The 24,280-nt window shown below is 38.5% G+C and overlaps 1 protein-coding gene across 3 annotated transcripts in view; it reads left to right on the top strand.

The window, feature by feature from the left end:
* Window positions 1–24,280, top strand: part of LOC119728738 (calcium-transporting ATPase sarcoplasmic/endoplasmic reticulum type-like) — a 99,891-nt gene that overhangs the window by 21,846 nt on the left and 53,765 nt on the right. For all 3 annotated transcript variants that reach the window (XM_038201106.1, XM_038201116.1, XM_038201098.1), the window contains exon 7: window positions 21,019–21,099. In XM_038201106.1, coding sequence (XP_038057034.1) covers window positions 21,019–21,099 — 81 coding nt within the window. The remainder of the gene's footprint in view (window positions 1–21,018; window positions 21,100–24,280) is intronic.

Consider the following 24,280-nt stretch of genomic DNA (forward strand, 5'->3'; position numbering starts at 1 on the left):
TGCCAGGTAGAAACTAAAGACCGGGAGTTTTGATTGGGTTAAGTTTTAAATGGCAGTTTGTGTCGGTTGTACATTGTATGCCTGTATGTACATCTACATGTAGGTTTAAAGGGAAAATACAACATTTGCAAACATCAAAAAATAAAACTACCAAATCATTTTGAAATACCTAGCTGGACTGTTAGTGAATGACAGTGTAAAGCATCCTGTAAAATCATGGCACCTGGTATACTGTCATTTTCAAGAAAAGTGGTATTTTTGTATCAATTTCCAACGCTGATCGGCCGATCCGCGTTGGAAACAACTGTTTTTTTTTCAAATACTGGCCCCAATTGACCATCGCACTTGTTTGCAATCGATTACAAACCTATGAACGGGTACGAGCCAGCTAGACTGGTTCCCTGACCTTACAATTCCCCAATGTATGTAAACTGCTCTGTTTCTTCTTATATGGAGTCAGGGAACCAGACTACAGGAAAATGATTGTTTTTCTTGGTTTTTATAGCATTTTCGAACCCAAAACCTCAAAAAAGTCAGTGTAACTATATTTGCTATATTTCCAACCCCCCAATTCCATCCATTTCTGAAAATTACAGCAAAAGCAAATGATGTATATTCCCTTTAAGCTGTGTCTAACCATCTGCTGGTTGTACAGGCTGTTTGGGTTAGCGTCAGTGGAACTGGATGATTCCAACATAGGAATTTTACCACAATTAAGGCTGTTCATCGAAACTGGGTACCCGACCGTTACTGTCGGGAACCGGTTCTAGATTATGGGATCAGGTACCCGTAACCAATTTTAGAAATTACTTAGTTACTTCTCAGACAATGAAAAAGAAAGGTTTTGAAGTCATTTGTGGGGAATTTTCAAAATAGAAACGCAGGCCTCATGGGAAAACAAAACATGTTTCACATTTATGACGCTCGCGAAAGCTGCAGTTTACACTGTAAAGCTATAAAGCTCACTGTTCACACTTGTATCTTGCTGTATTGATGCGAACAATCTCAACAGCAACTTCAGAGATTTGAATGTTGGCATGTTTGGCGTTGGGTTTCTTTAACAGGTACCCGGGTATCCGTGCGTCTTCCAATCGGGTACCCGCTTCCTGTACTACCAGTAAATGCACACCCCAAACCAAAAGTTAGATGAATGGTCACCAAATCTGTTAAGAATTTAAAGAAAGGTGTTCAGTTTGTTTTTCAGGCTTCATGAATACACGTACAAAATGTAGGCAGGCTTCCTTCGACGCTGTGTCTAATCAAGCTGATTTTTACGTTTTAAGTAAAAAATACATCCGACGATTCCAAGTCCACAATTTGTCTGAAATGTTTTCCATTCCCAGTCTTCTTTTGAGTTGTGTTGTGTCTTTTTATTGCGTCATTGTGGCTCTTCATCAGCAAATAAAATAGCGGTAGCCTACTCTCTTCTTCCTTCTTACGCATTGATCCATTGCACAATCACATGTTGTTGATGAAATTTTAAGGATGAAAAGGAATTTGTAGCTTGACGTACATCATGCCCCTGGACGTGAATTACACTCAGAAGCAATCTCTTCAGCAGATCTGTGTAAACATGCCAAACCCATCTCATAATTAATTGGGGTTAATTGCCGCGGAACCAGCGGCAGTAATCACCTGCATTTAATTTAGTTTCTTCTTGGGAGGGACTGTGTGATGTACTTGTATGACATGCATTGGCACGTATGCAAGCACGTGTATATGATTATGATTACATCTACTGTAGTTGTCTGCAAAACGTGCACATATGCATTCATTGTGCATCTGCAATGTGTACCCAATTTCATAAGAGCTGCTAAGCTGAGAATGGTGCTAAGAACAGAAGATATCGGCTTAATACGTTACAGCAGAACATGTACCAGCCATACCCCTTCCTTAACAAATTACAATTTGAAAAATAACAAAAAACAACAACATGCATCAGAATTTGGGCATTTCACAATGTAGTGGGCAATCAAGAGTTTGCCATGGAGAGTCAATTTTTCAAGTTTACGGTCGACAAAACATGGCCCATTTGAATGAGTGTCAGTAGACAACTTGAGCTGATTTGTTAAGGATTGGGGCATGGCGTTCTGCCACCTTACAAAAAACATTGATAAAAAGAAAAGAAAAGGGCAAACAGATACTTGAATCATACGCTTATGAAACTACTGACTGGACAAATTTCAAATAGCCTGCACTGCGAATTTGTCCATCTCCCACAATGCACTGGGAAAAATTAACTCTCCGTGGCAAATTCTTTGTGGCGCACTGCATTGTGAAATGCCCGAATTGTATAATATTGACATTAAATACTATTCAAAAGATGAATTTGCATCGGGGTGATGTAAATCAATATTAGGTTTTTGCCCTTCACCGACGAATAAACACTGTCTACTCAGTATACGTGTTACCTCACTCGGGTGGGAATCGACCCCACGACCTCCTGCTTTCTAGTACAGACCTCTTACCTCTCGACCATCGAGCTTGCGGGATCGGTCAGCTGGTTCAAATCTGATGTACTGTACATGTAGCAGCGGGTACTGCAATTAAACTATTCATACGAAGCGAGCAAAGATTTGTTCCCTGTTTAACCTCACATTAACCAACCTGCTCATTAACACAGCAGCCATGGCAAGGGATGGGGAGGAGTTTATTGTAACAGCTCCATTTATTTTCTTATGCACTGGGCGTAGTTGTTTATGAACATACATGTAATGGTCACTCTCACTCTAATTGCACACATGGGATATATCTTGCCAGTCCACCAGAGCTAATCAGGTGCAATTCAGTGATGAATCTAATCAGGAAATTACGTTAGACGTGTCTCCTAATTGTCTTGGTCATCTCTCAGAAGGAATCTAATGGGTTGGCATATTGGCCTGTGAGGGAGAGCACAACTTGGAACGAAACAAAATTTTTTACCTAAAAACTAGAAGACAGGTACTGCTACATGTATGTTTTACAATCATCAAGTCTTTATTTTAACTTGACATCTGAGACATGCATGTGTTTTTGCAACCTTTTCAGTGATTAGGTGATCATGGTGATGTGGGAACCACATGCCTGAAAACAGGATTTGAGCGGGATACATTCCGGTATTTGTTCATAAATTATAGAGTAGCTATTTTCTGGTGTGTATTTGGATACTTTGAAACTGCTGTTTTGTCTATGTACATGAAAGCTGATGAACATTAGACTTTCAAAGTGCAGCTCGGATTGTAATAAACACTACCAGTACTTAGGTATTCGTAGAAATTGATAGGCCTGCCGGTACTTGAATATTCAATCGGGATTTTTTTTTTACCTTTGAACATTCCTGTTTGCATTGTCTCATGTACAGTACTGGGTAGTTTGGTCATAATTATTGTAAATTAAAAAATGCTTCTTTTATTAGTTTTAAATCAAATTGTGCTAAAAAAAATTTAACTCTCAATACTGGATTTACAGAGCAAGTGATTTTCTAAGAATATCATCCTCAAAAAAGTAAAAAAAAAACCTTCTTAAAAAAAAATAAGGAAATTATTCCAACACTATACAATACATAACAGTGCACACTACAAAACATAACTGGAAGTACCGGTAGATAAAACCAGATTGTTGTTGACTTCTCTTTGAATAACCAGTAAATCCCAGCTGGGATTTATCATTGATCCAGACTGTTTTCCAAGGGCCTTTTCGTATTGGGAGTCCCACACCTATGGCATGGACTGGCTCAGTTGAGATGAATTGCTGTCACAAATCCAGTGGGAGGATTGATAGAACTGAGCAGTACTTGTTAAAAATACATCATATACTGGTACCTGAGATTATCCATACAAAAAAGTGCAACACAATGATCAACACATTTCAGCTACAGGTAGAGAGTTACATGTACAGTGTACACAAATTGATTGCTCAATCTATTTTGGGGCACAATTTAAATCAAATATGAGTGTCCCACTTTTTGTCATACTGGTCTGTGCCATGAATGTTTTTGTAGGAAGTGATTTCCTTTGTTTTGCGTTGCTTAATGCGTGGCAGTTTTAACTTTTTTGCTTAATTTCACAGATTGTTCCACAAAAACTGTTTTTGTAGTTTTCAGGCATGCAAGTTTTCCTCGGATCAGCTGATTTCCTCTTTTTGGACCTCCCATGTGTGTCATTGAAAATAGAAAAACACTGTACAAAGTCTTACATGTAGAAAGATTTGAATTTCCTCTTTTTTGTGACTTACATACCAGTTGCATGCCTGTCGAGCTTTACTAAATAGAGGAATGCATAACATTGACCGTTTGCTTTAATTTTTTTTTACCAAATCACTCACTGCGTTGGCATAAAAATGTGTGTTTGCATGCTCATGCTTTATGTGTTTCTGGATGTGTTTGTTGAATCGTAGAGACAGGTATCAACCACTGAAAACTACACCGATGTACCGGTACATGTACAGCTACGGTATGCTGTTGGGTTGTCTAGATCTATGACCAAATCAAGCATCTTACGAGTCAAGGTTGAAGATGAAAGCTCTCTTGTGCTACCTCCCCCCCCCCCCCATGGCCTTTATCTCTACACCATCAAATTGCTCATTGGTGCTGATAAAAATTCATCTAAAATGTACCAGTAGGAGTGGAAGTTGGCTGTGTGTGACAACCCAAGCTTGCCATGAGAGTAAAAGCTCTACAATGTACAGTATATTGATTGGACTGTCCTTCCCTTGTAAATTCAGGCTTGTCAAAGGTCGTGGTGAGTTAAGGAGGAAACTAGTGCGAGTGCACCATAAACTCTGGCGGTCTTGCATGAAAGTCTTGCATGAAATCTATCAACACAATCCCTGTCAGAGCTTAAAAATGCGATGCCCAAAAAGGCTGCGCCGATGGCAAATAGGGAACACCATACACGTGCTTAAGATTTACAATGTATACCTAGATTTATAGCGAAATTGTGATAAATACCACGTGACTACAACATTACTGCACATATTTTGCCTGCATTTACAACCTTTTCATAAACATCTTTCGAAATTATTACAAACAATTTTTTTTAAGTATTTAATTTATTTTGTTTCCTTTTTAAATTTTTTTATTACAATTTGGTAGTGAGCCTATTTTTCAAGGAAACTTAGGGGGCTTATTTTAGTCAATTTTCGGGGATAGACATAATGCGCAAAATAAACGCGCTTGCGCATTGATTGAAACAAAATCGGTAACAAACATTCCGAAAACCGTCAGCAAGAGTACTGGTACATGTACATGGCGACAGCATACTAGCATAGCATTTGGTCAATTTAAGTCAATAATTTTTTGGTCGTTTAATTTTGTTTTTGGTCAATTTTTGGAAACAGACAGACCGACTGACCGACCGACCACCAAGTGACTTGTGGAAGCTCCTGCCAGACCTTAAAAATAAAGTACTGATGACCAAGGATGCTCCCTATCATGTACATGAACATGTAGGATGCATGCTGAACTAGATGGTAATACTAGTGTAGCTCTATCGTTTCGGTTTGCGGTAACACATTTGGTAATAACTACTGCTTAGAAGATATTAGTTCTGAAAAGAACTTGTCCTGCTTATTATCAACTTTGCTAAGTAGTTTTTTGTTCTGATAAGAACAGTCTAAGACTAGTGTAGCTCATTGGGTAACACAGTAGCAACTCTTTGGGTAACACAGTAGCAACTTTTGTATAGTTTGTCATTACATTGTAATTTGTATACATGCACTGTTACATTGTTATACATTATTACATACAATGTAATAATACTGTAGGTTTTGGGAATTATTTACACACATGGCATATTTTGTAGTGGATTTTTCAAGTGCTTGAAGGGTAAGAAATAATGAGCACTGAACATCTTAAGGAATCCTTTACATGTACATCCATCTCACTTCTCTCTCTCTGCATCCCTGGCGCTGCCTCTTTGCACCTTCCTCCACCCTCTCTCTCCCTCCTTGCAATCTCCAAGGCTGCTCTATCACAGCCCTAGCGATGGATCACTGTGATCAATAGTGATTGCCAGTGAGGGCTGCGAGTATTGATGTAGTGACCCTTGCAGCATGTCAACCTTGTCAGTTGTCACAGTCACAATCAGATTTGCACTGGATTGTATACACACTCTGCTAGAAAATGTTTGCTGATGTTTGTACATACATGTACATGAACGATCGTTTTCCCTTTTACAATGTTAATAGGAAAAGGATGGGTGTAAGAATTTGTGATTTCTTATAAAAAGGTACTTTGCACAAAATACAAAATGCAGGTTTAAATACCAGTATCAGTACAACAGAAAGCATGAAATCCAGAAAGCTGTTGTGGCAATCCTTGAGCAGTTCTGTCAAATTTGTTAACTAAACATGCAATTTTACATTTAGGTTTGTTTTTGAAAATGAATTGATTGATTTGAGGGGAAAAGATATAGTGAATGTTAGTTAATCAAACTTTCCAAATTGTGCGCAAAAAAAATGAAAGAAAAAAAGTGTGGAAAAGTAAATTGAATCAAATGTTTGGAATTAAATGAAACGTCAATTTTTTTTCAACTTTTGAATAAAAAAATTGATATCGTACGGTAATTTTAAAAATAACCTTTTTTTTTTTAACATGTTAAATTCAAATAGGTACATACATGTACAGGCGTACACACAAACATGTACATCAAAATCTTTGATGTATTGAAACATTCAACTCAGTGAAGATTGCAGCATACCGGTACCATAAATTTACCCATGTATTATGTAGGGCTGTATGTGCATTTTTTCTTTGTTCAGTTAACACTTTTTGCAAACGTACATAAAGTGCCAGGTCATAAATTTGCCAGTGTCTAATTCTTCGTCACTGTATGGTTTAGAGCAAGCAGGCAGGCAAACAAGCAGGCGGTCCCAGACACATTTACTGGTAGTGTAATGATGCAGGCATGGCCTTATGGGGGAGCAGGGCTTACTAGTGACTGGGGGAACCCTGCACTGGAATGCTTGGTATGGGCATGTGAAATATGAGAGACATGCTGCTACCGGTAGCTTTAACTAGGTTCATGGCTCCTTCAAGATGATTGGGTCGCATCTCCGCCATCCCTTCTGCATGTTCAGTCCCTAAACATACTGTGTTGTCTACATGTATCAATGTCATATGTGATGATACGGACTGTACCGGTACATGGACAATTAAGTGTAAATCAATTTCATGTGCAATCATGAACACATTCAAACCCTTTTTACATGTCATTTCATTTACCGGCATAGACATTTAAAAAAAATACAAACTGTGTTTGAAATTAACTTTAAATGGATCATCTGTTAACTTTTTTGTTAATCAGTGTAAATATTGGCATACTACGGGCATACTGAGTAGAGTGAAGTTTCTACAGCGTATCTTATTTTTTTTGTGCAAAAATGGTAAATAATGTAAAATTTTAAATATTCTCAGAAAACCCTTTAAATATTTTTTTCCAGCTCCCAAAACCTACCAGTCCAGTATGCACAGAATCGAAAAATATGCCTCAGAATACTAAATTTGTTTTCATAAAAGATACAGTATTTCTGCATAATTTAAGTGATAAAGTGTAGCGTCTGTGTCGCACCTTTCGACTCGGCAGACTGTACATGTATGTGATGCAGAAGGTGTATTCACCTGTATGGATAACATTCCTGCATGATCGATGAGGTCAAATACAGTACATCATTTATGTACAATGTCATGGGTATAATTGGCGACTTTTAAGTTAAGTTATTTTTTTGTACCGAGTTCTTTTAACTACACTGTACACGAAAACAAAGGATTGTCCACATAGTGTATGTAAAACAGACATGCGTGTGTTTACCAGTATGTGTGTATTAACATGTGCCCCCAAAATTTAAACTGAATTAAAAAAAAAATTTTTTTAAAAGTACAAACTTGGCTGATGTGCACACTGCAGAAGCGCGCATAAAACGGTAGATAATTCTCTTGACCAAAAAATGTGGGATCATCTTTCATTGTCTGTAACTAATTTGCCCGTCAATGAGTACAACTAAAATCATTCCTAACTCCCTGAGTACCTTATTCAGTATTAATTGTTAAGCTGTGTTCATGGTGTTTGGCCATTATTGATCTGTGACGGGCATGACAGGTGCTTACATGTACATTGCCAAGTCTGCTTTATGTTCAATCGATAATTAATGTGATTTCTACTCAATTTTACAATCAATGTTGTTTTGTCTTGTCTTGTTTAGTTTTGTTAGACATGCCTACCACAGGTTTCAGCTTTTTTTCAGGATATGAAGCGTCCACACCTATCAGTATCTGAATGTAGTTTCTAATATGTGACTAACTGTTTGGAATGAAAACTTGAATTGAAATTGAAATTGAAACAAAGTTTCCAAATTTGATGATGAATTCGACCTTAACCCTAACGTACCTGAATCCATCAGAATCCACACCCCTGTTTTGGGGGATTTTGGCAGAATCAGGATACCTCAATATTGAAAAAGTTGGGGGATTTTGATGGATTGAGGACAGTCAGCCTAGCGGTACTGCAGGATTTTGATGGATTCAGGATACCTCTATATTGAGCAGTTGGGGGACTTTGATGGATTCAGGATCTCAACAGATTTACTCCCGGCTAACTGGTGGATTCTGATGGACTCAATGGTTACCAGCATTTTTTGTATGGCAAAATTGATGGATTTTGGCAGATTCAGGATACTTTCTAGTAAAAGTTCGCAAGGGGTTAGGGTTAACCTAACCTTTCTCAGTTTCAGTCTGTTGTATGAAAATCGGAAATTAAAATTGGAGGATTCGAGACTGTTGTGGTTAAAAAACAACATTTGTATGCACAACCTTGTCAAGTAAAGCTGCTGTGATTTTCCCAGGTGCTCTCAGTACCGATCGTCTCATTCAGCATGTTCAGTGAACTCATTATCTCATAGTCATACACAAACCAGGGGAGGCAAAATGCATCGTGCCTGGAAGGCATTGTCCATTGATCCTAATCATTTTCTGATGGGCTTGCAAGCTCATTGTGCGAAGACGGCCATCACCTCGCAAACATTAAGCCAGCATTTGTGTTTTCAGTCTATCGACTTGGTGTGAATTTGTTGTTGAATTTATGGAGAAGGATGGATTCAGTACAAGTGTCTGGTTGGATGCCCCATTGGCCAATGCTCATAGCCGTTCTTATTAGTAAATTCGTATCAGTTTTTGTGGTGTGCTTTTGAGCTGTAAGAGGATTTGAGGTTTAGCTGTGTAAAACTGTTAAATTGTTCAGCATCACTAATTTTAGTGTGTAAGTGTTTGCACTTTGATTTATTACTGTCCAGCTTTTTTTCTAGATCCAGGGTTTTCATTTATATGATTGATACCAGCACAATTTTGCAAATTACACCTCGTCAAAAACCGTTTCAATGTTCATGTGTTGTCATGACCTCATTGTTTTCTCTCCAGAATTCACGTCATTATTTTGCAAGTTTCATGACTTCAATCTTACAATAGTTGATATTATAGATATATGGTCTTTCATCTTTGCATTTCTTATGTAGCTTTTTAAAATCTTGCATCAATATTTGAAGGGAAAAACACTGCACTCTTTCAGCATGTTGGTACCATGATACTTGATGGATGAAAGCCAATTTATCACAAAGTGATTTTTTTTTTTAGAGAATTGCTTTTAGATAGATAGATAAATGGTTTATTAAATCAGCTTTCTCGCCACCTGTAGCGGAATTGTGTGAAGCGAATGCATTATACCCTAACCCTGCTGAATCCAACAGGATCCATATCATATAGCCTACCCGATGAAGCCTGTTGGATTGAGCAGTAAACCCCTTGAGTACATTCCTGATGCAAAATGTTGGATTCAGCAGGCAACTGAACCGCATTATAACGCCAAGTTGGACTCCGTTGGATTCAGCAGACAACTGAAAATAAGGCACAGTGGATTGAGCAGGAAACTCCGGTTGGACTCGGTTGGATTTCTAGCAGGGTAGTCCTGAGGAACTACTAGGGGGTTAGGGATAAGCCATTTATTGCAATACATATATGTATTTGTATTCCTTGAACACCTGCATGTGTAAGTGGACAGCACAACTCAAAACTCACTGCTTCAGAGTTGACAATGGACAATAGTTGCAAACATTTATGTACATGTACTGGTATTGCGTTTTATAGGCACATAATTAGACACTGGACCAGACTGTGCAAGCAAAACTTTCAACCAACCAAAGCACACACAATGCTTGCTGTTTTAGTTTGTGAATCCCAATTTTATATAAACTTTTTGTATTCAGTAACTATCTATGTACAGCTGAACCATAGAGCAAGGCTCTATATGCACTATGGCTGAACTAATCAAGTGTGACACTGATCTGAGTTTATGCAAATCTGGAGATGCCACAATAGACATCAATTGGACGTTATTGTCACAGAGATGCACACTGAACACTATATCAATGGACATCTGGGGGCTTGCCATGTGCACCAGTGCATAACAGACTACCTGATGACACTGATATGTCGGCATGCATGGCTAGGTTCTGATGTTGATGTGCATAATGCACAACTTCCTTTGTATGCCATCTATTATGCACAAGAAATTGTGAGTAGGGTCAGGGACAGAATTGTTACAGTGAGGAGGTATTACCCGATGGCCTAATCCTCACTGACCCAACCTCGTTTCCATGGGTACGATCTTGCTGCGCCATGTTGTTTCCCATCATGCCTTGCGCGATCTAAACCCCTGGATTTGTCTAATTGAAATGTGTCAAAATATGACACATTTAAATTAGGACTGCAGTCGATGTACCGGTATATATAACATGCAACGCCATCTTTAAAATGTTGAAAGTTGTGTTTTTGAAGAATCAATCCTTTCAAACATAAGATTTCGACGTTGCGTTATTTAGCAATGATTTGTATTAAATATTGGTACCATTTTTTTGGGCGAAAAATAAGGCTGCCGTAATCCATATCGCACAGGCATCTTGCAGTTTTGAAAAAATTATAGGGCGAGCACATTATAGGGCGTGCAGTCTTCGAAATGTGCGCGCTGTACGCTCTGAATAGCCAGTCAGCATCGTTTACCTGTTCATCACGGCCAGGGGTTAGTGAAGGAACGCGCACGTGCTGTCACTGACCCTCAAATTTCACCAGGGGCCAATTTTCATGATATTGTGTTAAGCACAGATATGTGCACAGATATGCCAAAATATTGTTTAGTAAATGACTGGTTCTCAGCTACATATAAATTTGATGAGTAATTTTTTTTTTAACTCCACTTCCTGAGATTGAGCCCCAGACAGTTTGGGCTTGATATCCATATGTACCGGTAGCAAGATACCGGTATGTGACTGAGGGAATTTCCTTTTTTGTGTGTTGATCATTGTGTTATACAACAAAATCTCAGGAATTCTTTTGAGATTTTTTTGGGGGGGGGGGGGGGGGGGTGCGGCTGTGCTAGCAATAGTCTAGGGTGAGTATAGGGTCATGGGGTACCACTGTCACAAATCGTGCTGGGGTATATTGATATCACTTCTACATATCGGTACAAAGAGTTTTCCATTTGTTTCTTGCAAGTTTTGGATTTTGTAGCATTTAGGAAGGTTTCTTCCAATTGAGACAATTATTTTCTTCTCAACAAAATGCAATGTGCATGAAGAATTGAACAAAAGTAAGCGTGCTACAGGTCAATTGAATCTCCTCTTGATTCTTGGACAACGGCTGATGCTCAGACTACAAAGTCACTGAAGGCGTACGAGCAAGGAATAAACAATTATTGCAGACTTTTGGGCTTCCCAAGCTCCACTGTGCCACGCCTACCGGATGTGGTTGTGTCAAATTACGGGTTCTGATCCAGCAATTGCGTTCACATTCAAATATTGTGGGATCAAACCCGGGTCTGATCCTTCATGAAAGGGGGACTGAGAAAGGTGGATGAGATCCGAATCAGACCTAAGATCCCGCTCGAATTTACACTTGTCGTCGATCCCCTTCGATTCTCCTTGCTGGATCAGATCCCCCTTTAATCTGCACTTTACAACCATTTCAACTTTTGAAAAGCCACTTTTGCCCCCACAGACTTAGCACCCACACTTGAAATTCCCCTGAGGTAATCTTCAGTGTAGTGGATAATTCTTTTGGGTGGTAAAAATCATGGCCAAGCTTACAGATTCGGTCGTGCTTCAAAGAGAACATGCAATTCTTATAATTGGATTCATATAACATACATGTAAGGGCTTTATGTACATTGTATGTACAATGTACATACAGTCATGCTTTACTACTCTCAAGACAATGCTCTATGTTTCCCTTTGTCCCTGTAATAATAACACGCTCCCATAGACTAAGCACATAATCCTACAATAGAGGACCGTTCTTCAACAACAGACCCAACGCCCGAGAACTGAAAGGATCTGGGTTATGTGGTCGGTAGAAAACATACATGTTCATCCACCATGTACAGTACATGTATTTTTAACTTCTGATCCTGTACCCAAAAGTGCACAAGGAACAATGTACATGTACATGTAGTTCCACTAAAAAAGAATGTGTAATTTAATATGCCTATAAAAAGGAAAAGGCAGAATTGTGCAGGGGAAACTAAACCTTTTTACATGTACATGTATTGCATTTCTATTTGCATTTTGCCAATTCAAGGGAAAATACAACATTTGCAAACATCGAAAAATAAAACTACCAAGTTGTGAAATACCTTACTAGGATGTTGGCAAATGACAGTCTAAAGCATCCTGTAAAATTATGGCACCTGGTGTGAAGTCATTTTCAAGAAAAATGGTACTTTTGTATACATTTCCAACGGTGGTCGGCCGACCACCGTTGGAAAAACTTAACTATTTTTTAACTACTGCTCCAAATTTACCATTTTTTTTCCAATCCAAAGTTTGTTTGCTATTGGTTCCATGTTCATGAACGGGTTGCAGGCCAGCTAGACTGGTTCCCTTATCCTTACAATTTTATTCTTTAGTGGAGTCAGGGATCCAGACTACTTGAACATTTTTGTTTTTCTTGGTTTTTCCAGCATTTTCGAACACAAACCTTGGTTTTTCCAGCATTTTCGAACACAAACCTTCAAACATGTCAGTGTAACAATATTTGATCTATTATACAATGTACTTACATGTATGCCCCATATAATTCATTTCTGAAAATTACAGCAAAAGCCAATCATGTACATTCCCTTTAATCCTCATATTGCAACAACACTACAAAACCAGGATACTCCATGAGCACTTATAGACCTAGTTCTATGCTAAATACCAACTTCGCCAAATGCAAACAATAGACTTCCCTGGACACAAACAAAATGCAACAGCTAAAACACCTTTTGCTCTTCAAAACCTGAACCCAATGCTGCAATGACGTCAATGTTGCCCCCGGCAACCAGGGCACCCGGTGGTCTCCGTTGGTTACCAGGGTTGGTAGGGAAGTGAGAATGGGAAGGCTATATATAATATATAATACCCTGGTGTGAAAAATCGCCAGGGACTATTGTTTAGCAGTGCAACAGTGTCCGCCCTGTTAATGAATAATGCAACTCTTTTTTTTTCTTTTTTCAAGTTCCATGGAGAGTTCGGAAACTAGCAGATTAACTATTGAAGCATGCACATCAAGGCTCAGGAAAGCAGCAAGGCTGACTATGCATGCAGAATTTGAGCCAGGTGTTAACATATTGCGTTAATAAAACACAGCAAATATAGAACGGTATCACAATACAAAGAAAAGTAAAGTATCACAGAAATTACAAAAATGAAAGAAAGCAATTTGTCATCTATCGGTACACTGCAGTCCGGTTGGTAAATCTTTGTACATGTATTAGGGCATTCAAATGCATGCAATACCAGGAATTCAAATTTCAGCAGTTTGATAGTACATGTAATTTACATGATGTATTTATGTCGACCAGTAAGTGGAACATTTTCAGTAATGCAGGTACCGTAATTTTCGGAATATAAGCCGCGGCTTATACGTTGATATTCCGAAAATTACGGTACCTGTTTTACATTATGAAACAAGTGATAATAATTCTATTCTCCTGTAGGCAACTACACAAATTGGCCCAATAATAAACAGAGTCATGAATGACTGACCAGCTTGTCTTAACAAGAACTGGGTCAAATCGTTGGAGGAAACCAAAATATACAAATGTGAATGTACAATGTACGTACATGTACATGTATGCGCACATGTACCACATACACATGTAATACACTGAACACTGTAGACTGCAGTAATATACAGAAAAGCCTGTGCTACCAAATGATGGGGATAATTTCATGGCCCACACTAAGGCTGCATCCGAATCAGCTGTCTAGAGCTAGGTCTAGGTCTGCGCCCATTGAAAATACGCGGGAACGCGCGCTGACAATAGACGTAGCCGTAGCTCTGGAAGCCCATTTTGGACACGGCCTAAGCACAGAAACATTATGGTAGCAGAAAAAAAAAAAAATGTCTGGGACAATTTCATTGAATTGCCTCGGCCAAAAAACAAAAAAAAAATGCTGCTTCCGATTACATGGCATTTGAAAATAGGGTAGGTACATATGTATGATATGTACATGTAGGTAGGTGATTTTTTTGGGGGGAGGGGGGATTTTTTTTTATGTACGATCATATGTCTGCGTGTAGTCAAGGATAAAAGGTACTTAATTGATGATTTTTCGGGGTTCAACTTTTCCCTCATTTTCCCCCCAAAAAGTTAGGGTAGGGGCTGTTAAAATAGGGTCGGTAGGGTAACCGGATGCAGAACTATATTTCTGTTTAGCCTTAGCACAAATATATTCAACATGTTCAAAACACAGAACTTTAATATTAAGCACAGACAACTTGTGCTTCCAGCAGTAATACATTTATGTACATGTACATGTATGTAGGTTACTGGATTGATATTGCATGTGACTGGATTGATTTTGCATGTGAGTGATCTCAGGTGATATTCGTGTAGTTGTACAACATACATTTTCTTACATGTTCTAACATTTTATGGCCATACTGTACGTCCAGCCCACCTTAATTTGGTGTACTTACATTTCTCAAAGTGCTTTTGACCAAGCTTGACTAATTCCATTACCGGTATGTAAATGGTAAATGCGCACTGCGTGTTTGACAGGCAGAAAGGCCCATTACCATTTACCACATATATTTGTCATATTTTCAACCAACAAAAATCTCCTAAAATAGAACCTTGAACATCGTTACATGTTCACAGCAAAAGATCCTTGTAACAGCTAGCATCTGCAAGGTTTGCATGCTGCATCTTGGATCGATAGCTACCGGTAGTAACAAAATGATCACTTCAGCATTAGCAGAACCGGTATTTAGAAAATATGCTGCGATCAATGGAGCCTGCATTGAAGGAGGAACGTGTTGGAGTAAAAAAACAAAAAAACTAAGCCTTGACCTGATCAGCAGATTAGCAATGATTACCTAATGGAGCAAAGCTTGGATGCAACTCCACTTTGAGGAATATCCTCATTTGACCCTGGAGAAGATAATGATGTTAAAAGGTCTAAATCTAATTCTGGAAAAGACCTCGTACATGTAGAACCTAGGTATTTTTGTATGCCTAAATGTCTACAGAAATTTTGATCACTTAATCTACCCTATTAACTCCAATGTACCTAAATCCATCAAAATCCACACCCCTGTTTTTGGAGGAATCCGGATACCTCCATATTGAAAAAATTGGGGGATTTTGATGGATTCAGGACAGTAAGCCTAGCGGAACTGCAGGACTTTGATGGATTCAGGATACCTCCATATTGAGCAGTTGGGGGACTTTGATGGATTCAGGATACCTCCATATTGAGCAGTTGGGGGACTTTGGCGGATTCAGGATCTCAACAGATTCATTCCCAGCTAACTGGTGGATTCTGATGGACTCACTGGCCACCAGCATTTTTTTTGCATTGCACATTTGATGGATTTTGGCAGATTCAGGATACTTTCTAGTAAAGAATACCCAAGGGGTTAGGGTTAAACCTCCCAAACTCCAGCAAAATGTATCCTCCCATTTTGGTGGATTTTGGGGCACTAGGCCTTCCAGGCATGGTGTGACTGAATATTGATGGGGTATGATGGACTTGGGCCTTGAGGCCTAAAGCAAAGCATGCATTGGAAGCAGTGTGATTGATGGATTTTGGTGGACTTGTTTCCAGTACATGTACTTGTACATGTATGTGGGCAAATTTTGCTCTTCGTTCATAATATTTAATGTACATGATTTAGGCAGAGGAAAGTAAAGAATTGTTATAAAAAGCAATACAAATTTTAAACCAAGAAAAATTCAATCAATTTTGGATCAAATTCATTCAATTTTTATGGATGTTTTCTTAGGAGATGCTGAAGGCATTCCTCCTCCCCCCCCCCCAGCTCCATCCTTTTCCAAGGCCAAGGTGGTTAATTCTGATTGTCACTTGCGGGGAATAAATAATTTTACAAAGCAAGCGAGCTGGCCTCTATTGTGTGGCCGGTTTTGTGTCCGTTGCCATGGCAATGGGATACAGTTGTGCTAGTGGGCTCATTATTCAGAAGGTAAAATTATTGCAGGAGAGGATGGGAAGCGTTTGTGCTTTTATGAAATTTTTGCACTGTCAGATTATTTACGCCTGCATAGTTTCTGTACACTATGTGCACGGTACATTACCGATAACCTGTCAATAACTGTGTCCAAAATCCCTCGTGATTTAGAAAAGATTGACAAAAACTTTAAATTGTCTTTTGCGTTAAATCACCATTCTAAACATTTGGCATGTAAATAATGAAGGGGCTAATTTCATAAAGCACAAAAATTGGCTTAGCACTAAAAAGTCTGGCTTAGTACTGGTAAAACTAAAAGCAGGCTACCAGCCTAAACTCTTTTGATTTTCATGCTAAGCAAACAACAGCTGAATACTAATCACAAGCAATGGAAATACATCACATGGAAATTTGGTTGGTAATCCTGTTTTTGCTAAGGAAGACTTTTCATGCTAAGCAAATTTTGTGTGCTTACGGTAGCAGCTTCATGAAATTGGCCCCTGGTACTTGCACAGTGCAAATAATGCAAATACATGCACATACCAGGTACATGTATACGGTACTCGATTTCTGGTATTTAGTGTTTTATAGTATGTATTGTACATGTGCCGGTACGTACATGTATTTGGTACTCCACCTAAAAAAAATTGTTTTGTTGCATTCAGTAAATCCCAAAGAAATGTGTGGAAGTTACAATAGTTAAATTAGGCAACTACATGTACATGTACCGTACATGTACTTTACATGCACCTGTACAGGTCTGTCCTTAGATTTAATGATTTGTGCAAAAGTTGTTTGCACCATTAGATACTGCCTGAATAACATACATTGTACTACATGGGAGTAATGGACTGTGATTATGCGGGCAATTTCTGGCCCATTAACGGCGAGTATGCTCCAATGCTTTCTGATGACATTTTTCATTGTTCGTCTTAATTGTGTTGCCTCTGTTATGTGACATTGTTTTAAATGTACATGCACCATGAATTTTGAATGTCACAAATGTGTACATGTACATTTCAATGGAACATTTCTTTGTACCGGACTACCGGTACATGTACATGTCTATATGATTGATAGGTGATTAACGTGTAGTCCAGAATCGTCATATGTTTTTTGCTTGTAATTAAGCTTAATTGTGACACTACGGTACCGGGACATGTATCATATTCACACAGATGCTACTTACTTGCGCAATATACGCATGGCGTGCTGCACCATTTGCATTGTACACTCATCGTCATATATGTAGAAAATTTAAGAGATTGAAAGACCTTAATTAACAGTAACCGTTTCAGTTCTATCAAAATCCTTCCCCCATTTGGGAGGATTTTGGCGGATAAGCCACGAGAAACAAGTCCATCAAAATCCACCTATCCTGGTATACACATGTACATGTATTTACACCAATATACATGTATAACGGCAAAATATTTTGTTGGTATCGCCTGAGGTGCCATGCATCCTTCTGTCCAGCATTAGTTTCGTTGACAAATCCCTGCAAAATACACTCACAGATTCACATGTAACAGCCTCGGTCCAGTGACCCGATACCCTCAAATGTCTTGTTTGATGTGGGTCGTACAAACAGCCAAGGATCGCAAATCCCAGAAGAGTTTAATATTCACCCGGCCAAACCAATATTAACTCTGCTTGGCCAATATGTAGAGTGGGATTACACAGAAAATCAAACTGAATACACTCACATCTCGATTTACCGATACCATAATCCACTATCATGTCTTATAGGCAAAAAAAAAAATTATTCGGTCTCTGGTCAGACCAAAGTTCCAGAATTGACGCGGGGACGCGGCTTTTTTTTTTTTTTGCTTTTTTCTTTTTCTTCAAGCTTGGATTGTACAGACAAGGTGGGGTACTATTTTGCTTTTTTGGTGTCCTCATGTACATTGGTGTCCTCCATAATTTGCCTCGGTGCTCTCGATCATTTGCTTTGGTGCAATTTCCCATTCCTTGGTGCTCTTTGGTAAAAAAAAATTGAGGAGGTGCGGCAATAGAGGCGCTGTTGGAGCTACCGCGGAACATTTTGGAAAAAAAAAAGATTGACGCGCATGATTAAAATCGACGCGCGCGCTGACCAGAGACCGACTTATTAATTTTTTTGGCCTTACCTACAGTTATTAACTTTTCCACCTAATGAGCTTGTATAATGTAATTTCCATTGGCATAAAGGGAATTCTGAACTTGGGACACCCCCCCCCCCCAAAAAAAAAAAATACCATAACACAACACAACACACTGAGGATGTTAAAAAGAAAATCACACTAAAATACATAAGAAATCAGGCAGGGACTGAAAACCCAATCCACGTGTTGGCCCAGGCAGGAATCGAACCCTGACTACCCATATTATTATTCTGTTTGTATGGAGCGCAAATAATTTATATCATGCACGACGCTGTCAACCAACATTTTGCTGTCAGTCATGTGATTTGAATATCCTCGCAGTGACAATCCACAGGTGAATTTCCAAGATTGTGTCGATGATGCCTTTTTTCCATGTCTGTGTAATGCTTGGTTTTATTTTATAATAAAAACTACATTTGAAATTGTGTGGTGTTATGATTTTTTTCTGTAGAGAAAAAGCTGTTGCCATTTATGGATGTACATGTATTTGAAATGTACATGTAGAGTTGCATCCATCTATAAATGCTGAAGATGTTTAACCCTAACCACCCCCAACCCATCAAAATCCAACTGCATTTTTTGTTGGAATTTGTTGGATGCACATGTATTGGAAATACATGTAGAGTTGCATCCATTTATAAATGCTGAAGATGTTTTAACCCTAACCACCCAACCCATCAAAATCCAACTGCATTTTTTTGTTGGAATTTGTTGGATTGAGGACTACACTAGGATTTACATGGGGTCAGGCATACCACTATAATCAGAGTCCAACACAGTTTGAGTGTAGAGTTTGCCACGTGGTGGTGTTGGATTTTGCAGGAGTGAGGAAGGTTCCTAGTAAAACCACTCAAGGGGGTTGGGTTACTACCAATTTTTTTTAAAAGAAATTGTCTTTACATAAAAAACCCTAAAACAACAATTGAAAAGCGGGGGACAAAATAAATGTCAAACTCACACAAGAAACCTGTTGCACACTCTTCTTTCATGAATTCCTACGAAAATAGTGGAATAACAAAAACCTGTTTTTTTTTTCCATTTTTCTTTTTTTTTTACATTGTTTTGTTAACTTGCGTCAATCAGGCTTCATACTGGTAGTTTATTTTGATATTTTGCTGTTGGGCTTCTCCCTATCAGTTCAACCTTTAAATGTTAAAGGTTAGCACACTGTGTGCTGTCAACAGTTAGTTTTGATATTTATCCCTGGGGTTTTGTGTACCATCGCCTTTTTTTTTTTTACCTCAATTGTCTTGTCTACGCATGTCCAATGGTTTTTATCAAGTATTTGTTGATCTACTTGTGTGTGCGCTTAGGGCTTTTGATGAAAGCTGAAAAGCCTGTTGCTTGGCACAAGGGATCTTTATGAAAACAATTTTTAGTAACTCTTAGAGGCTGTTGATTTTGTAAAAATGAAACAGGATTTTTTGAAGATAACATCTTTAGATAAATGGAGGAAGTCTGATCTTCAAATCCATTTCAAATAATTACACTTTGTCATAATTATTTGAAAAGGTAAATAGAACTGGTCCAAAATATTTCTTTCAGAAGATGAAGGTATTTTAAAGGCAAAGATGTTTTTTTATGACATTCTACAAGGGAAAAACATGTTGTTTACATGTACATAGTTTGCTGAAGTTGCAGATTTGTTGAAATATGAAAATATACTTCTATTACAACCATATAAACATGTTTGGTAGTGTTAGAAGAAAGGATAATATAAAAAGCTTTACTTAAAGGTACCGGTACGGTAGATCGTTTGTGATTTCTTTCATTTGAAGCAGCAACAGTGCTCAAAATCTAAAGAAGGGTGCTTAGCAACTAACCCGATGAAGTTTTAGCTCAGTAAATGCTGTATGCCGAGAAACCAAATTCTAGGATCTCGATTTCAATTCAAAAGTTACCGAATCATGTATTGAATTGCGTCCGAAATCAGCATTGGGGACACGTTCTCATCAGCGTCCGGGACACATTCTCATTGCAGCTACGCGATGTCACACAGTGACCTGACGAATACTACCGGTAGCAACTGCACGCGAGCACCCATTCACGGCTTTGCCAAATAAAAAAACGAACAACATGTACTAACAGAAATTTCCAAAAATATGTCACTTGACGCATCTTTGCAAATTGCCTTCTTTTATTGTTTTCTTCAAAATGACAGCAAGCCAGAATGACTAATTTCACAGGGAGTTTTGTCCTATTACTATCTTTAAACCGAGTATGCTTTTCAACAATAATTTTGTCAGTTACTTTTTGGATAGCTGCAAATGATGGACTGTAGCTTTAACAGTCCAGTGTGAAATGTTGCCTATTATTTAACAGAAAAGCGACTGTGTTGATGTTTTTTTTATTAGAAAACCATTCTGAATTTATTTTTATCTTTTATTTTGTCTCATACAGTTGGCGATAAAATTCCAGCTGACATTCGTATATCCACCATCAAGTCCACCACGCTACGTGTGGATCAGGCGCTTCTAACAGGTAAGCATCAACGCCCTATCAACTACAGGTTTGTGGTGAACTAAAACCATCTGTACAGCACTTGTCCCATGCTGATGTGTTTAATGACTATCCCTTACAAAATTTATTCCACTGAGTGATATTTGTACATAAAGAAAGGGATTCTTACTATTCAATTGTATTGTCCCCTGCAATTCAATTAATAAATTCGATAAGTAAATTCGATTGAGTGATATCCGTCATATAATGAATATGTTGGACGATGGATCTTTGTTCATTTGATTAAGTGCTGTGCAGTCATACAATCTCTTGCAATTCAATAAAAGATGTTCAAACACTTGTATTAAGATTTCTCGTTGAACAGAATTGTAAATTGAAGCATGCCCTCGTAAAATTGGGTAAAAAAGGGTAAAATTGGCAGTGGGATGCCTATGTGCATTTGCATACATGTATTACAATGTATACAATGTATACAATGTATACATGTACATGTACATGTACATACACATGTACATACACATATTTGTCAGGATTTTTCCTGATTTTAAACTCTTGTCGGGATTTTTCCTGATTTGAGGAATTTTTTTTTAAAGAATCCCCTTCTGAAATCTGGAATTTCAATTGTTTTCTGCACGCTATTCAATTTCAGACTCATGGAGCTTCTTAGTAAAAAGTCTGTGGACTTAAAGGGAACAACATTTGCAAACATCAAAAAACAAAACTACCAAATGATTATGAAATGCCTTACTGGACTATTAATGACAGTCTAAAGCATCCTGTGAAATCATGGCACCTGTCATTTCCAAGTAAAGCGATATTTTTGTATCAATTTCCTATGCCGGTCGGCCGACCAGTGTTGGGAAAAAAACCCAGGTTTTTTATTCAAATACTGCTCCCAAGTTACCAAATTTAGTTAGTCTGCATTTTGTTCCCAATCAATTACACACCAATGAACGGGTACAAGCTTGCAGCTAGACTGCTTCCCTGACCTTACAATTCCCAGACTTCTATAAATTACTCCGTTTCATCATAAAGTCAGGGAACCAGACTACAGGAACATGATTGTTTGTCTTGGTTTTTCAAGCATCTACGAACACAAAACTTCAAACAACTCAGTGTACCGTAACAATATTTGCTATAAAGTACAAGTGTACTAACCCCCCAAATCCATTCATTTCTGAAATTTACAGCAAAAGCAAAAACCCTTTAAAAGATGAAAACTTTGTTTAAAAAACTTATACCGGAAACTACATTGTACATGTTGGCCTCTACCAACATTATTAACCTTTGCAATTTTATATTTAATAATAATACTGCATTAAGCTTTTCAACATCAGATGCGCAAATCCATCAACAAGTCTTCCTGTCACCAGTTGCACTTTTTGGAAAGTTCGCATGCCCCTACACTGGCACGGACGATTTGTTGCCAGTATTGACGCTGTGATTGTCGTGAAGATTTACCGAGGCTATAGCAAAGCAGCAAGAATCGGTCATGAAGCACTGACATGCCGAACGTGATCTCTAGCTCATAGTGGGCGTTGATCGCTTTGGGGGGGGGGTGGTGGTTAGGGGATGGGAGAGGAGATGTCTTCAATAATTGGGAGGCTTGCTCACTTCCATATCAATTTTTTAAGTCTGCCGAGACGCGCCTCTTCATCCGTGAGGAATGTAGCCATTGCTCGAAGAAAAGTCCCTCAGCTCATACCCCAACTGTCCCCTGGATGCTACAGGCATGCAACTTTTCCTCGGATTTGCTGATTTCCTCGTTTTTTACTTCTCATGAATGCCATTACAAATTGAACAACACTGTACAAAGTCTTGTGTGGGTTGGAGTTTCCTCGTTTTTTGTCTAAATCCCCAGTTGCATGCCTGATGCTAGCCAAGTAGCTTTTTCTTAAATGGTTCAAAATGTGCTTACTGGACTCGTCAACATGGTTGGTTTAAAGGTAAACCAGCACACTTTTTTTCTAGTTACTCATTGAGATCTGTGTTCACCCAATTAATCAACGGTGCAATATTAGGGCCATTCTTCGGTCACTGTGTGACATAAAATTGGGCTTGTCTGATTTTTGAAGCTTTACCCCTTGTTAACTACATCTGACATATTACGTTCACTGATTCATCAGGTTAGTACTTTTTACTCCCTACCTGTACCTCAGAGTATAGTTTCTACTTTCGCAAATTATGTCAAAATATTAGGAGAGGTCATCAAAGTCTTCGTTTGTTTATGGTGTAAATCGAGGACACACACGTGCATCATCATCGGTGAATCGATGACAGGAACCAAATCGAGGACTACATGTACCTCAATTCGAAAATATGTACAAAACCAATGAGAGCTGTTGCGAAAAAGTTTAGGTACAAACAAAGGAAAAGGGAAGAGGAACAAAAGAAAATCCTCAAGTTACACCATAAACAGACGTGCTAGGTCACGTGTGTGACATCAGACGTAAAAATTATTGGGCCCATATCGGAAATTCACACTTTCTCAAAAGTTCCAAGTACACGCACACCCATACTAATTTTGGAGTAAGACTAGTCTTTTGTGATTTACAGAATGCATAAATCAATGTACACCCTCTGCTTTAGTTTTACTAAAAGAGAATTGATCTGTGGTCACGTGTGTGACAATTTGATCGGTCATGAGATTTTGTTATTAAATTTATGCTAATTTATGCACGGAAAGATCAACTTATGAAACATCTTAAGAAATTTGCATCATTACTTACTAGCAACACTCTAGTGAACAATAATCATTGGACTATTACATCACATAAAAAATTAGTTTTTTTCTGAACAATTTATTTAGTTTCAATATCTGTAGAATCGCCAATTAACAATTTGTTTTTTACAAATGAAATACCCCCTGCCAAAAATTCCCCTTTCCCCAAATATGTTCAAAGGGGGAAAAATAACGAAGGATTTGATCTTTCCAACATGGCCCCTGCATGCACCTTTGAGGTTGTTTACCCTGGAACATCCCTATCCATTGACTGTTGACGTAACATTTCGTCCCCTCTACGCCCTAATGGATTACCCACGGTCTCGTCTCAGCTTCAGGTTTCAGGTTCGTCGACCGACTTCATAAAAAGTACGGGTCGATGCGAATTTGAAAAAAAAAACACCACCCCAGCCTGGCTGTTCACGTGTGCTTTAGTTAATCACACGCTGTCCCCGAGATACAATATCAAGGCTCTGAGGT

This window comes from Patiria miniata, unplaced genomic scaffold (genome assembly GCF_015706575.1).
Source record: "Patiria miniata isolate m_02_andy unplaced genomic scaffold, ASM1570657v1 HiC_scaffold_1, whole genome shotgun sequence".
Lineage (NCBI taxonomy): Eukaryota > Metazoa > Echinodermata > Asteroidea > Valvatida > Asterinidae > Patiria > Patiria miniata.